We start from the raw sequence: 14262 nt of genomic DNA, 5'->3' as shown, positions 1-14262 counted from the left end.
TTTAGATATAATGTTAAAAGTACACTACACAGGATTTGTCGTTTAATTTTTTCATATACACAAAATACCAGTACATAAAAAAATCTTTGTTCAGAACCACTATGGTAAGCCTAAAAGAATGATTTACATTCAGAGCTGTCAAGTGGGATTTGGTGGGAAAATGTCAGGCTTTTGTCATTCATCCTTGTGCGTTAACATCATGTCCATTAACAAGGAAAAGATGATCTTGCCGCAGTAGTGTTGTCACGGTAACAAAATTTCAGTAGTCGGTACTGATACCAGTGAAATTTCACGGTTCTCGATACCAATTTCGATGCCACAGCAAAAATATGCTAATATGATAATGTGCTATTGAACACACCCCTTTAGTTATTTTTAATTATTTACTCATTATTTTAATAATTATAGTTTAATAATTAAAGTTCAATTTAATTTCATCATCACAATGGTGTCTAATCAATAAATTCTTAAAACTTTAACAAGTGAAAATAGAACTTCAACATGTCATTGTATTTTTTGCCAAACTTTTATTCAACATCTGTCTTCCTTGTGATATTTTGATGAATTATTATTATTATTACAGTGAATATTACATTTTACTATACAGATGTAGTATATTTGTATTCAGTTTCTTCAATTTCAGGCATCTAGATTTTATTTTGAATCGTGCTTTTATTATGATGAGTGTTTTTGCCGGAAGCTTCACTTTTCTGGAAAAACAATTCACAACATGGCCCAGTGTGATCATTGAAGACTTTTAAGTCACGTCTGAAATCTCATCCCTTTACACTAGCCTTTGAGTCTGACAAATGAAATGTAGGTCACAGTTTTGGAGTGTTGGTGTTTTAGATTACTGATGTTTGTGTATGTGGTAATTTTTAAATGTATTTTTTAAATTGTATTACTATTGTATTACAAGTATCAACTTGGTACCTAATGCTGACAACACTAGGCAGCACATATACTAACTTGCTCATACTAATATTTTTTTGGATATCCGTCTCATTAACTCTAGATGTACAGTTAGATCCACTGTGATATACTGATCACAGGCAAACATGATTTTACCTCCGACCATCATATTCAACTGCGCAGAAGCACAAATGATACTAAAAAAATGTACGTAACTTGCAATTTTATGTTTCAACCACTGATGTCAGTAGAGAGCCCAGAATACCGCGCATTGAATAGAGCAGAATGCAGGTGTCTCGAGATGCGTTTTTAACAGTTTATGTTTGTATTTAACTTCATGCATCATCTATAAAACGCACCACTCCTGCGTAAGTCGCTGAAAAAATGGCAAGACACATCACAATGGTCAAAGACGTCTGTCTAGCGGGTCCGGGGAAAGGGCCAGAAGTGTGCGTTAAGTTTGCGCTTAAATAGTAAAAGTCCCCTGGCACAAAAGTCCCTCATATGTGGTATCATTTTAAATCTTAAAATCGAAACTTTTCACAGAATACCATCATTTTTGCATTTATGTTACATAAAATATCAAAATAAAGCCATAAAACCTCTGCATTGCAAATAAGCGCCACCTAGAGGTGATGTAGCAATATGAGTATGAACAAGTTTTTCACCCAGCACTTAAATGGACAAGTCATATATCAACTGAAAGCTCTCCTTCTCAGGAATGTGTCTGTATAGTTTATTTTGTTGCCCTAACTCCATAGTTTGAATGATAATAAAAAGAATTAAAATTTTGATATTCACAATAACAATAGAAACAATATAAATAAAACAATAAATAAGTACCTTTTAATGTGCAAATTATTTATAATTTATAATAATTTTCTTCAGATGTCCAGATGTACATTTGCAACAGAGAGAATGATGAGTATTTCCCTGTACCCCTGCACACTCACAATACCCTGAAGGATGAGGCGGACAGTTTTCTACACTCACATCTGGAAGTGATGGGAGATTAATTTGTTGCTTCATTTGTTAATTATTTATGTGTTATTTTTATATAAATAATCACACTGAATTAACATTTTCAATTGACAGCCTTATTAAAATAAAATATAATAATTTTTGAATGGGTTCGATCTGTGTTCAGGTGTTTATGATTAACCTGTTGAGATGTTTTGACTGGAGAGAGTGCATGCTGAGAACTCTATATGATCAAGAGATCACGTGCAAGATCATCGCTGCTGTGGATGGCAAGTATGTTAAACACTCGCACGAACACATGTACACACTCTCAGCACATCAGCAAACATGACCTGCCCACAAATACACAGCTAACAGAACATCTTACATATACATGTGATGTGTATCTCAGGGCGTTGAATAAGAGTCATATCGAGGTGTTGGGCACTGAGATGATGCCTGGATACAGCGATCCATGTCAAGGCAGGCCACTCACTAAAGGAGACCTTGCTGTGTGGTGAGTGTGTGAAGATACTGGCAAGCAGATGTTCAGTGGCACACTTCTGATGTTCCTGTGCAGACAAAAAGAAGATTTCATCAATCAGCTGAACAAATGTTCAGTGTTCCACTTCAGCATGAGTATATACAATGGTCCAGTTTTATTTTTCTTCAACATTATATGCTATTATTAACTATCTAGCCTTTAATTATGTATTATTTGTATATTGAATGTGTAAATAAATTATATATAATAGCAATAATGTATAATCTGTAGATTGTAGATTGTGGGCTGACGATGTCTCGGGTGATTGAAGATGATCTGCGCTTTGAGGTTTTCTTCAAACGACACCTGCAGAATCTAATGCAGGAGATCCAGGTGCAGGGGTTAGACTGGGATTTAATGTAAGAAAATACACTTGAAATGTCTCCCATCCACACCTCGCGGTGCCCTCTGGTGGTCATATTACACTAACTCGAGAAATGAAAGTGACATACGGTTTAGTTAAAAACTTTGTTTTAATGTATCCGTATTTAATCATTACATATATGTTTCATGTAGCTAATATGTATGTCTCCAAAATGTGCCTTTTATACCAAAGAATTGAACTGGATTTACCACTCCAGAGAACAACGTAAATTTGGTGGTGTTTTGCAAGTTTTGTGTTACACAGAAGAACGGCATAAATGATGACAGATTTTTCATTTTGGGTGAGCCATTTCTTTAAAACATATCCTTGCATCCATCAATCTTTTATTCACTTGCATTCTGTCCCTGTTATCTATGTCTTGATTGGATTAAGGCCCTGGTGTATTTTCAGACAAGAAGGCTTATAGGATCTCAGACAAACTTCGTCATAATCCTTCACAGAGAAGGAAAATAGAATTATTAGAGGAAAATAGCGATAAAAAGAAACAAGCCAGGCATGTAATGTAACACATTTGGCAGATGCTTCGATTGTTTTCGATGAAACAGCCAAGACTCTGTGTGTCTAATATCTCTCTCTTTCACTCATCCAAACGTAATAGGATTATGACTTCGGATGTATAAAGATTAGGTGGTCTGCTTGCTACATCCATACAGATAAACAGTTCACTTTATCTCTGAACATACATCGACAGAATGATACTAGACACTGTCTGCTGTTCGGATTTAACCATGTAATCTCTGAACGGGGTGAAAGTGACGAGACGCAACAACACCGTCAAGATCCAGAAAGTGAAGCTCATGGTCAGTTCACTTGTGATCGACACACTCTTTTCTGAGGACAGCAACACACTTGAGGTGAGGTGTTTGGATATGTTACATTTAAGCAGACAGGGCTACATAGAATGGAAAAGATCTTCTTTAAAATATCTGCTAGTTTAGAAAGAGGGGCGTGTCTAATTCAATGGCTATGTCCTGTGGAAGTTCTTGAATGGCTAACATGGCTTACAGCACTTTTAAATTCAACACTGTTGAAATTAATTTAAGTGTGAAATCGCCACCGAATGAAGGATGGGGCAATTTACTGCTTTTTAGAGTTCAAAATAGAGACACACACAAATGATTGACTGAAAATTAAGAATCATGTGGTTAAAGTGAGGGGGTATGACCCCTGTAGCCCCTTCTCGTGTCAGAAACTTATGATCTGCTAATTTATTATTATGGACCATTGTGCCCTAGGAAACCACCTATTAATGTAAAGTTTTAGTTTCTTACATTGTATAGCTTTAAGTTAATACTAGGAACATCTGAGTAAACGTTTATCAGAACATGACCACTCATGTTCTCTCTCGTCAGATCCTGTCATGGTAGACCTGTTCTTGGGGAAGGTTTTGGTGAAGAACAATAAAGACAAAGATGAGCTGGACACCGAGCGCGAGATCATCCTGCGTCTTCAGAACCGGATCCTCATGCTGTTCTTTGGCTCTGGTGAATGTGAGAAGTGTCAGGACTTTGCCCCGATGCTCAAAGACTTCTATAAGAAACTAACGGATGAGTTTTACGTAGAGCGCTCGGCGCAGCTCGTTCTGTTGTACATCTCTCTGGACTCATCGGAGGAGCAGCAGGAGAAGTTCCTGAAAGAGCTGCCCAAGCGCTGCCTGTTTCTACCCTACGAAGACACCTACAGGAAGTAAGTACACAACACTCAGGCTTTGTTTGAAATGGCATACCATAATGCTAATTCTGCTTTGTAGATGTGTTTGTAGTATCATGTGCATTGTCTCTGTCAGGGAGCTGGGCGTGATGTTTGAAGTGCAAGACTTGCCCACCGTGGTGGTGTTGCGTCCAGACTGCTCGATCCTCTCTCCAAACGCTGTGACAGAAATCTCCACGCTTGGGCCGGACTGCTACCGCAACTGGCAGGAAGGGGCAGAGCTCATCGATAGGAACTTCATGATGAATGAGGAATTTGACGAGAGCAAAATGCGCAGCATGACAGATCCCATCCGAAGACTCAAATATAAGGTGGAGGACAAGAAGAAGGAAAAGAAGAAAGAGATGAGTGCAGAAGATGACAATGATGATGAAAACGATGGAGGGGGAGGGGGCGGGCCTTGGGGCTGATCTGCCTCATCCTGATTGGCTGACTGATGCTCCACTGACATTAGTGATCTGGTATGCTGTAGACAGTTGTGGAAAGTCATAGAATTGAACAGATAAAGTTGGAGCATTTAAAAAGTAAGTTGGAATACCCTAAGCTGTTTTTGAAATTAAATGTTGAGTGTGGAGTTCGGGTGTGAAAATACTTCTTGCAATGTAGTGTTCTCCAGACCAATGGAGGAAACAAGAAGAGCAAAGTTCTCAGTTCCGTAATGCGATTACATTTTTGCTTCTTGCATAATATTTTTTATATTTCTGGGATTATAGGTGTAAACTCATAAACTGCATATAGATGCTTGGTCTGACTTGTACAGTACATGCATATGCAATTTACATGTTATTTTTTAACACCTGCTTTTATCAACATTTTAATTACTAATCGTCTACGTCTTTCGGCTGCACCCGTTAGGGTCGCCAAAACAGACCATCCGTGATCCGCATATTTGACTTGGCACAGGTTTCTTTTACGCCGAATGCCCTTCCTGACACAACCCCCGGTGGCTGGGGTACTCTCAACATTTTAATTACTAATAAACTATGAAATTACTAATACAAGTTTTTCTTGAGTGTTTTTAATTCAGAATGTAATTTTGTTTAAAAAGAGTTCTTTCAGTTTTCCATAATTTCCCAGATAAATAGGGTACTATCATTGTACAGAATTTCAAAGACAAAGTGAAGTATGCATATATATATACAGCTCTGGAAAAAAATTAAGAGACCACTCCAAATTTTTCTTAAATCAACATCTCTACATGTATGACAGCCATTCCACTCCAGTGTCTGTTTAATTCCAACACAATCACACCTCATTCTACTTAATGGGGTACTAATTAGGTGATCACTTGAACCAAATCTTATTTAACGAGGAAAAGTATAAAAAAACACTGCAGTGGTCATCACTATCCTCTTGCAGTTGGACCAGCTGGATGGCAAAAATAGTGCTAGTAGTACCTCAAAAGTAATTGGAATAAAAAAATAACTACTGACCATGCCAAAAGAGTTGAAAAGAAAAGTTTTCAGTGTGGAAAAGAAGGGTTCAATTCTGGCTTTACTGGCAGAGGGATACAGCGAGCATCAGGTTGGTTCCATCCTTGAAATTTCAAAAACGCCAGTTCATAAGAACAAGGTCAAGCAGCAGACATTGGGGAAAACAAATCTACAGACTGGCAGAGGGCAAAAATGACTCTCCACTGAACGGGATGACCGCCAACTTATTAGAATGTCACTCAACAACCGTAGGATGACATCAAGTGACCTACAAAAAGAATGGCAAACGGCAGCTGGGGTGAATTACACGGCGAGGACGGTTCAAAACCGGCTCCTAGGGGCAGGGCTGAAGTTGTGCAAAGCTAGAAAAAAGCCCTTCATCAATGAGAAGCAAAGAAGAGCCAGGCTGAGGTTTGCAAAAGTCCATAAGGATTGGACCATAGAGGACTGGAGTAAGGTCAACTTCTCTGATGAGTCCAATTTTCAGCTTTGCCCAAAACCTGGTCTTCTAATGGTTAGACGGAGACCTAGAGAGGCCTACAAGGGGATTGTTGGATTGTTTTTTCAAGCAGGACAATGCTCCATGCCACACAGCCAGGTCAATCAAGGTGTGGATGGAGGAGCACCAGATCAAGACCCTGTCATGGCCAGCCCAATCTCCAGACCTGAACCACATTGAAAACCTCTGGAATGTGATCAAGAGGAAGATGGATGGTCACAAGCCATCAAACAAAGCCGAGCTGCTTGAATTTTTGCACCAGGAGTGGCATAAAGTCACCCAACAGCAATGTGAAAGACTGGTAGAGAGCTTGCCAAGACGCATAAATGCTGTGATTGAAAAGCAGGGTTATTCCACCAAATATTGATTTCTGAACTCTTCATAAGTTAAAACATTAGTATTGTGATATTTAAAAATGAATATGAACTTGTTTTCATTGCATTATTATGATTTAATACAGCCAAATAAAAATATTTTTATTTGGAATTTGGGAGAAATGTTGTCATTAGTTTATAGAATAAAACAAAAATGTTCATTTTACTCAAACACATACCTATAAAGAGTAAATCCAGAGAAACTGATCATTTTGCAGTGATCTCTTAATGTTTTCCATATATATTTATAATCCAATAGAATAATAAACCATCTACGGCCAAAATGTCCATTTTACAGTGAATTTTCTGGCGTCACGTCCTTGCACTTCTCTTCTTGAGTTCTCTGTCATCCCTGTAATAATCACTGTTTGCTGTCTTCCCAACCTTGCGCTCATTCGATCATTTAATATCATAAAACTGTGTAATATGCGACGCATGTCTGAGGCGGTTTCACTTGTCCTGGAATTAGTTGTCGTCCGAAATGTATAATTTACCTTTTTTTTTTTTAGTTAAGTGGGTTGAGACATCGCTTTGTACTTAAGAAATTGATTAGGGCTGCATAAAAAGCGGTGGCATTTTAAATACTTCGAAATAAATGTGAAACTTTAAGGTAAACTTGAAATTAATTATTTTATACTGTCTGCTGAAGAAAGAATAACATTAAAAATGTGCATTTCCTTACGCTCCAGTCAGTAGTTTGCCATCTAATTGGAACTGGAAGTGATATATAAGCAAACAACTGAACTAAAGAATGTATATGATTATATGATTATCTGAAACTGATTCACTGATTTGCAAAGGCGAAATGAAAGGTTCCTGAGATCCCATTTATCAACATTGTGTACCGACAGTTGTTCCCAGTGAGGCAACAGCCTCCTTGAAGTCCATAAAAAAACATATGTTCAGTGAAGATTTCTCAAATACTAGATCAAAACTGTACTTTCATTGTTTCATAATGGAATGTGTAAGTTTTTGGACCCATCAATACGTTCTGATTCTTGGCCAGATGTTAAATTCTGAGAGATGCGCCACGTAGTAAAGAAGAAACATGTTTACAATATATAGACTGTTGTGGGAGGTCTTTACATTTTCCAAAAAAAAAAAAAAAAAAAAAAAAGAGTAAAAGTGAAACTCCGATTCTCCGAACGAAGCGACAAGATAAGGACGTGCGGGCTTCTTCTCTGTGCCATGCTTCGACGGGATTGGTTGCTTGTCTTGGTGCTCTGGGGCCGGTAGCACCAGCGATACGTAAGTTACAACTTAGCGTTGTTGTGGTGTAAATGGGCACTAAATCACAATTTACGCACTACTAAATATGTGAGCGTTGCACCATTACCCTTAGGTAGAACATAACCCTACACATATGTTTGTAATTACAAAATGTTTCATTTATTGACATTTAAAGACTTGTGAATTAAATATTAGTAAAACCTGATTAAGGAACTGCATACCAGGGTTATTATAGTTTTTGATTTTCAATTTAGTTTTTATTTCTATTTTATATTCAAATTGTGATTCCAGTTTAGTTTTCGTTATTTTTCACACTTTGTCAGTTCAAGTTTTTGGTTTTCTCAGCATTTTCTAGTTTCTGTTTAATTAGTTTTTATTTTAGTTTTAGTATTTGTTATAATGGCAGTTTTATGGCTGCCAAAGCATTTACTGGTATCATTTATCAAATTTCTCAGGATATTCTTATTAAAATGTGATTACTAAATTAAAGTGGATTGTATCATTTCAAATGTTATAATATATTGTGTATCAAACACTAAAACTGAAATTAATTAGACGTCATTTTTATTTAAGATAGTTGGAGTCAGGCCCGGTCAACCCATTATGCGACATAGGCGAGTGCCTAGGGCAGCATCGCTTCGAGGGCGCAGATCTACTAAGCCAATAAGTATGTGAGGGTCTCGCCTAGGGTGCCAAATGGGGTAGGACCGGCCCTGGTTGGAGTTATAAATAAGTATTTTAGTTTAGATTCAGTTTTTTCCAATAATGTCAGTATTTGTTTTGATTTCAGTTTAACAGAAATGCATTTTCATTTAGTTTTCATTTTAGCTTTAGTTTAATAACACTGCTGCATACACCTAAAAGCAATAGAAAGATGGTTAAAATTACACAATGTGTTCTCGGATCTTAATTTACTTCATTCCTCGATACAAGCTATTTTTTTCATGCCTTCTCCTTCACGTGTTCAGCGAATCAGCTAATTAACATACGCAGTCAGTTTCAGAGTTCAGAATTTTTATTTTCTTATTACCTGAAGTAGACTGTTTAAAAGTTGTGGTAAAATATTTTACACATAGCCTGTAAAATGCAACATACTGATGTTCAAAAAATAAATCACAATTTTAGTATGTTGCATATTGTTCATTAGACTTAATAAAGGCTTTGATTTTGCTGGTGAACAACATAAACTGGAGCTGAACAACTTTTGTGTATATATCAGCTAGATGTGGCACATCCATTCAGATTTTAGAATCAGAAATATACATTCGATTTAACATGCTTATATTGCTTGATATTAACGTACATATTTTTTTTATGCATTCTTGCTTCCTGCAATTTTTCTACCGTCCCATTTTTGTAAATTCTGCCATTGTAAGCTCCATTTGAGACTTGTTTAATATTTGGGATTTATGGATACTTTGATTTCAGCATCTTATTACCTTAATCTGAAGACAAATACTGACTGTTGTCATGGATCCTCTTTCAAATATTGAACATCCCACAATTGTTTACATTTTTTTTTTTTTTTTTGCAATTTTAGTCATAGTTTTAGTCTTTTGACAAAAATGTCCTTTACACGTAGTACTGTTTTGTCATGTAATATTCCTTATTTTAATATTATTCCTTAACAGAGTTTAACACTGACTGAAATGGCATGTCATTTTAGTCAACAAAATAACATTTCAGTTGATAATAATGTCCAAAATAACCAAAAAAATGTGTCAATCTGTAACAGACCAAACTTTAATAAAATATTCAAACATTTACAAATATGTATAAACACTTATTAATTTAAACTAATTTAAAAATAATAATAATTTAATATAAATGTGTAATGAACATATCAGACATACAAAAAATACAACAAAATACAACTGTCCTTGTTGTGAAAACCTGAAATAATAGCACGAGCTATGAACATACTGAAGTATTAGCAACTTTTTAGAAGTTACTGTATTTTAATTCTTCATGCTTTAGAGACTGTTATTTATTTACCTTTTTCATTGTGAATTACCTAATTCACAACGCAAGTTACACATTCTGACTAGCACATAACTTCGTTCAAGTTCACCTGTTTATTGGATTTATTGTCTGTGCAGATGTGTTTGAGTGAGGTAATTAACCCATTTTAAAGCGGTTCATTTTGTTCAACTGTTTCCATTTACGAAGTTCTAGCAGGGAAATAACCCAGTGACATGCGTGTCACATCTACTGCAGCAGTATATCTGGATTCTTAAATATTCTTATCATCAGTATTATATGAATGATTGGGCTGAAATAGAGTCCACAGTAGAACAGGAAGTTACAGATGAACTGAGGGATCACAGGCCACAGCAGCACAAACTATAATGGATATGACAGCATCCTCCACATCCTCTTAGGAAGCATCCTGAAATTCACATGCAAACAGCATTTGACTTGTGAGTGGAATCTTCCTTCTGCTAAGGAAATGTCTGAAAACACTAAAACAATAAGTGTCGCTGTGTGTATGAGTGTTGCATTGTGCATATGTTGGGAATGTGTGTGTGTGTACCTCATCTGTCCTGTCCTCCACAGTGTCCAGATGTAAAAGAAATCATGAAGTGATAGTATCACAGCATTAACAATGACAACCCGTGACGTCCAGTAATGAACATTCAGCCAATCCCATGCAAAGTCCATCAGCAGCTGATAGGGCAACAGAGCGCACTTGACCAGAAACTCCACCCACTGACGCCAGCTTGGCCTCTGCTACACACACGAAAAGTTACTTTCAGTTTTTGTGTTTGATTGTTGTACATGAACAATATAGAGAGTCCTCACACACACATACCAGCATGTTGTTGGGTGGGCCGTTTAGCATTGTGTTGTTTGTGTGTGCAGGGCAGCAGGTGTGTATGAAGGGAAAAAAGGTGTCATCATAATCAAACAGGTACAAGTAGAACAGAGTGAGACGTGGAAAGTCTCTCAGACCAATCAGCAGAAACAGGGACTTTCCAAAATTTGCCACCTTGAGAGAGAGAGAAAGAGAAATCACACACACCCCATGAGAGAAGGACAATGCATACCAAAGTTATTATGTTGACTTGACAAATCCAACATACTGTTATTGTACAGACTTGGTTTAAGTATTTTCCAAAATCCCTAAACCACGACTAGCTCATATCCAAGCTAAACTTTGCACAGAATTTCAGACTGTTCTGACTTAGTGTGCTATATCTTTTCTAACTGATTTGACTTACAGTTTTCCCATAACGGGAATTCAAAAATGGGAAAAATACAGTAGACTTAGGCTATGTCTACATTCATCCAGATAAATTTGAAAACGGCATTTTCGTTTTCAAAACGCTCTCCGTCCACACTGTTGTTTTTTCAAAAAGTTGCTCGTCTACTCTGAAACTTATGAAAACACTTAAATCCCCTTACTGCGCATGCAAAAAATTGGTGTTCCATGTTCGTATGAAATGCAATGGTCCTCGTGTTCTGCTGCTGGACACCAATTTCGAGTGAATTTCCCATCTCCTTTGAAAGAATGCAGTGTGAAGATTGTACAAAATAACAGTTATCTTTAACAACACTACCAAAGATATCAGGAACACAGCGCTGCTATAATCTTGGTTGTTGTGGTTGAATGGATCACATGACTGCGTCACATCACAGCAAACAAGTCATAATTTTCAGATATATCGTTTTCCCAGTCCACACTACAACGCAAAGACGACGTTTTCAAATTTGACCACTTGGGAGAACGTTTTCAAAAAGCTCAGTTTTCGCTGTCAAAAATGCCGTTAGTATGGACGGAAGGTCAAAACGTAGAGAAAAAGATGCGCTTTCAAACGAAAACATATTAGTGTGGACGTTGCCTTACAATGATGGAATCTTTAAATGGGTAGTGGAATGCTCGTTAATTCAAACTCCAACTGTCAAAAATTCAAATATAAACAAACCCACAAAAGGCCTTTAATCTGCTCTCTCTTATCTATCTATCTATCCATCCATCAGATGGTCTCTCTGACTACCTTGCTAACTGGATGTCTTAAGGGGGTCGCACGCCGGATGCATCTTGTGGACGACATGGCGCGTTCTTATATTAGAAACAGTTGTTTTCTATGAATGTACGCACACTGCTGCCGCCACTCGCCGTCTGTCGGCGGTGCCCACCTACGACTCCGGAGGCTGCTCAAATTTCTGCCACGCCACGGAGCGCAACTCGAATATTTTCCATTAAATTTGACCCAAATCATTATGAATGGACATATATTATTTACTCTAGCCTTGTTCATTGTTTAAGAAGTGAAAAACCTTGGTAATTTTTGCGTGTACTCTCTGCCACATAAATCGCATCGACGTGCCCTGTGTTTGATACCTGTGCGACGTCGCGTGGTGCTTCTCATCCGGTGAACAACCGCCTTTACTGTGATTGTCTGAATAACCAAACTTTTAAAACTATTTCCTATTAAAAATCCAGAAAAGGAACATCTGTTAAAAATATTTTTGTTAACTCAGAAGAACAAATGGGTAGTAAACCACAAAAAGACATAACTGTAACTGAAAATACATTGTGTAGACTAAATATATATATATATATACATACACAATATATCATCCACTGATGCTAGAATAAATAATCTTCTTTGTCCTATGATAATGATCTGGGTCGAATTTAATGGAAAACTATGCGAGTTGAGCTCCGTGGCAGAACAGATGCATCATAACAATCATGAGTCTCATAGAATAATTTATTAGACTTCTGAATTATACTTTTGTGTTCGTTTGAAGCTTGAAGAGGTGGTCACCATAAACTGCCATTAAAATGCATAAAATAAAATGCAACATATTTTCACAATTTCTCCCTTTGTGTTAAGAAAAAGAAAGAGAGTCATATGTGATTATAACAACACAGGAGTGAGTAAACAATGACTGAATATTTCATTTTAGGGTGAACTATTCCTTTAAATTCTATGTGTGTCATCAACGTGAAAACTGTTTCTAAAGATAAAACTGAAAGTAAACCTATGTTTGCACCAAGTATTTTTAATAGATCTTTTTCTGAGAAATGCAGCAAATCCTGCTGTGCCACTATTGTCTGCTATATGAAATAAACAAGTGACTCAGCAATTTAAGTCACTACAGTGTATCTGCGTATTAGACAAACATGCATAATTGTTTTGTGATTTAGTTCTCAGTCAAAACTTAACTTAAACTTTACTAAACTCTCTTCTGAGTGAAATACAGACAATATTCAGAAACACATGACAACACACACACACACACACACACACACACACACACACACACACACACACACACACACCTTGTATTCCCAGAGGTTCTGTGGAAGTTGAACTCCGAGGTCTTTGATTCTCTGGATTTCCTCCAATATGACTCGTCTGTGTGACAGATTCTCAATCCTGAACGGAGCAGCAGACAGTTCTTCATCCTCGAGACGAGTCAATAAACTGACACACAAATATAGTACATCACACAAGTGCTGTTACAATGTCATTCCATTGTTGTTTTGTTTTCATTAGTTTTCGGTCTTTGTTAGTTTTAGTTTTTTTGTTATATTCAGTTTTTTTTTTTTTGTTAGGGCTCAGAATAGACATATTTAACTTGTTTAATTATGTTTTTTTAATCCTCTGAAAAACTTGTAAAATTTTGCATTAAACAACTGTGTTTGTGTGTGCAGACCAAATGTCTAGAAAAACCTGAAATCACCTACACTGTGGGACCTCCCAACATGGTGAATACAGCTTAATAAGGAACTAAATAATTTCCTAAATAAAATCCAAAAAAGGTTTATGTGATGGGTATGTTTAGGGATAGAATTATACAAAAATAATTAACTCATTCATATAAAAAGAATATAAGTCAAATAAAACAACTTTGCGTTTTATTATATACCTGTAAAATATAAACTACTGATTTACTGAAAAACATTTTTGTAAATGTTATAAAAATGTTAAAGTAACTGAAAAACTAAAAAGTTTGTTTTCCAATAAAAAAGTCTTAACACTAACTGCAAAAAAATCATACCAAATAAACAGCCTAGTTCAGGAGTACACAAAAAAACTAAAAAGTCAAAACTGCTCTTTCCATCTAGTTTCAGAATATGATTTGAGTGAATTCAGTGAATTCAAGGTGTATATTTTCAGTACATGTGTTCCCTATGAATTGAACCTCCAACACTGCCGTTGCAAGCACAATGTTCCACTAGTTGAGTTACAGGAAAACCA

At 36.6% G+C, this 14262-nt stretch overlaps 2 protein-coding genes across 2 annotated transcripts in view; one reads left to right on the top strand and one right to left on the bottom strand.

Annotated features, from left to right (window-relative positions):
- The window catches only part of LOC127444816 (uncharacterized), a 93907-nt gene that overhangs the window by 76383 nt on the left and 3262 nt on the right, over positions 1–14262 (bottom strand). The window contains 6 exon segments of the mRNA XM_051704356.1: positions 3501–3632; positions 4360–4478; positions 10260–10436; positions 10581–10774; positions 10860–11036; positions 13341–13485. Coding sequence (XP_051560316.1) covers positions 3501–3632; positions 4360–4478; positions 10260–10436; positions 10581–10774; positions 10860–11036; positions 13341–13485 — 944 coding nt within the window.
- On the top strand, positions 3434–8384 carry LOC127445485 (nucleoredoxin-like protein 1). The gene is made up of 3 exons (XM_051705601.1): positions 3434–3655; positions 4154–4487; positions 4588–8384. Exons 2-3 carry the CDS (start codon positions 4162–4164, stop codon positions 4919–4921), a joined length of 660 nt encoding a protein of 219 aa, XP_051561561.1. The 5' UTR covers positions 3434–3655; positions 4154–4161; the 3' UTR covers positions 4922–8384.

The sequence above is a fragment of the Myxocyprinus asiaticus genome, chromosome 8 (assembly GCF_019703515.2).
Source record: "Myxocyprinus asiaticus isolate MX2 ecotype Aquarium Trade chromosome 8, UBuf_Myxa_2, whole genome shotgun sequence".
NCBI lineage: Eukaryota > Metazoa > Chordata > Actinopteri > Cypriniformes > Catostomidae > Myxocyprinus > Myxocyprinus asiaticus.
The sequence above is the reverse complement of the archived record's forward strand: the minus strand, read 5'-3'. Positions and strand labels throughout refer to the sequence as shown.

Bases quoted from the DNA above. Each gene is read 5' to 3' on its own strand.
- LOC127445485 (XM_051705601.1), top strand. From the start codon at position 4,162: ATGGTAGACCTGTTCTTGGGGAAGGTTTTGGTGAAGAACAATAAAGAC. The intron at 4,488-4,587 runs GTAAGTACACAA...TGTCTCTGTCAG, and splicing joins TACGAAGACACCTACAGGAA to GGAGCTGGGCGTGATGTTTG.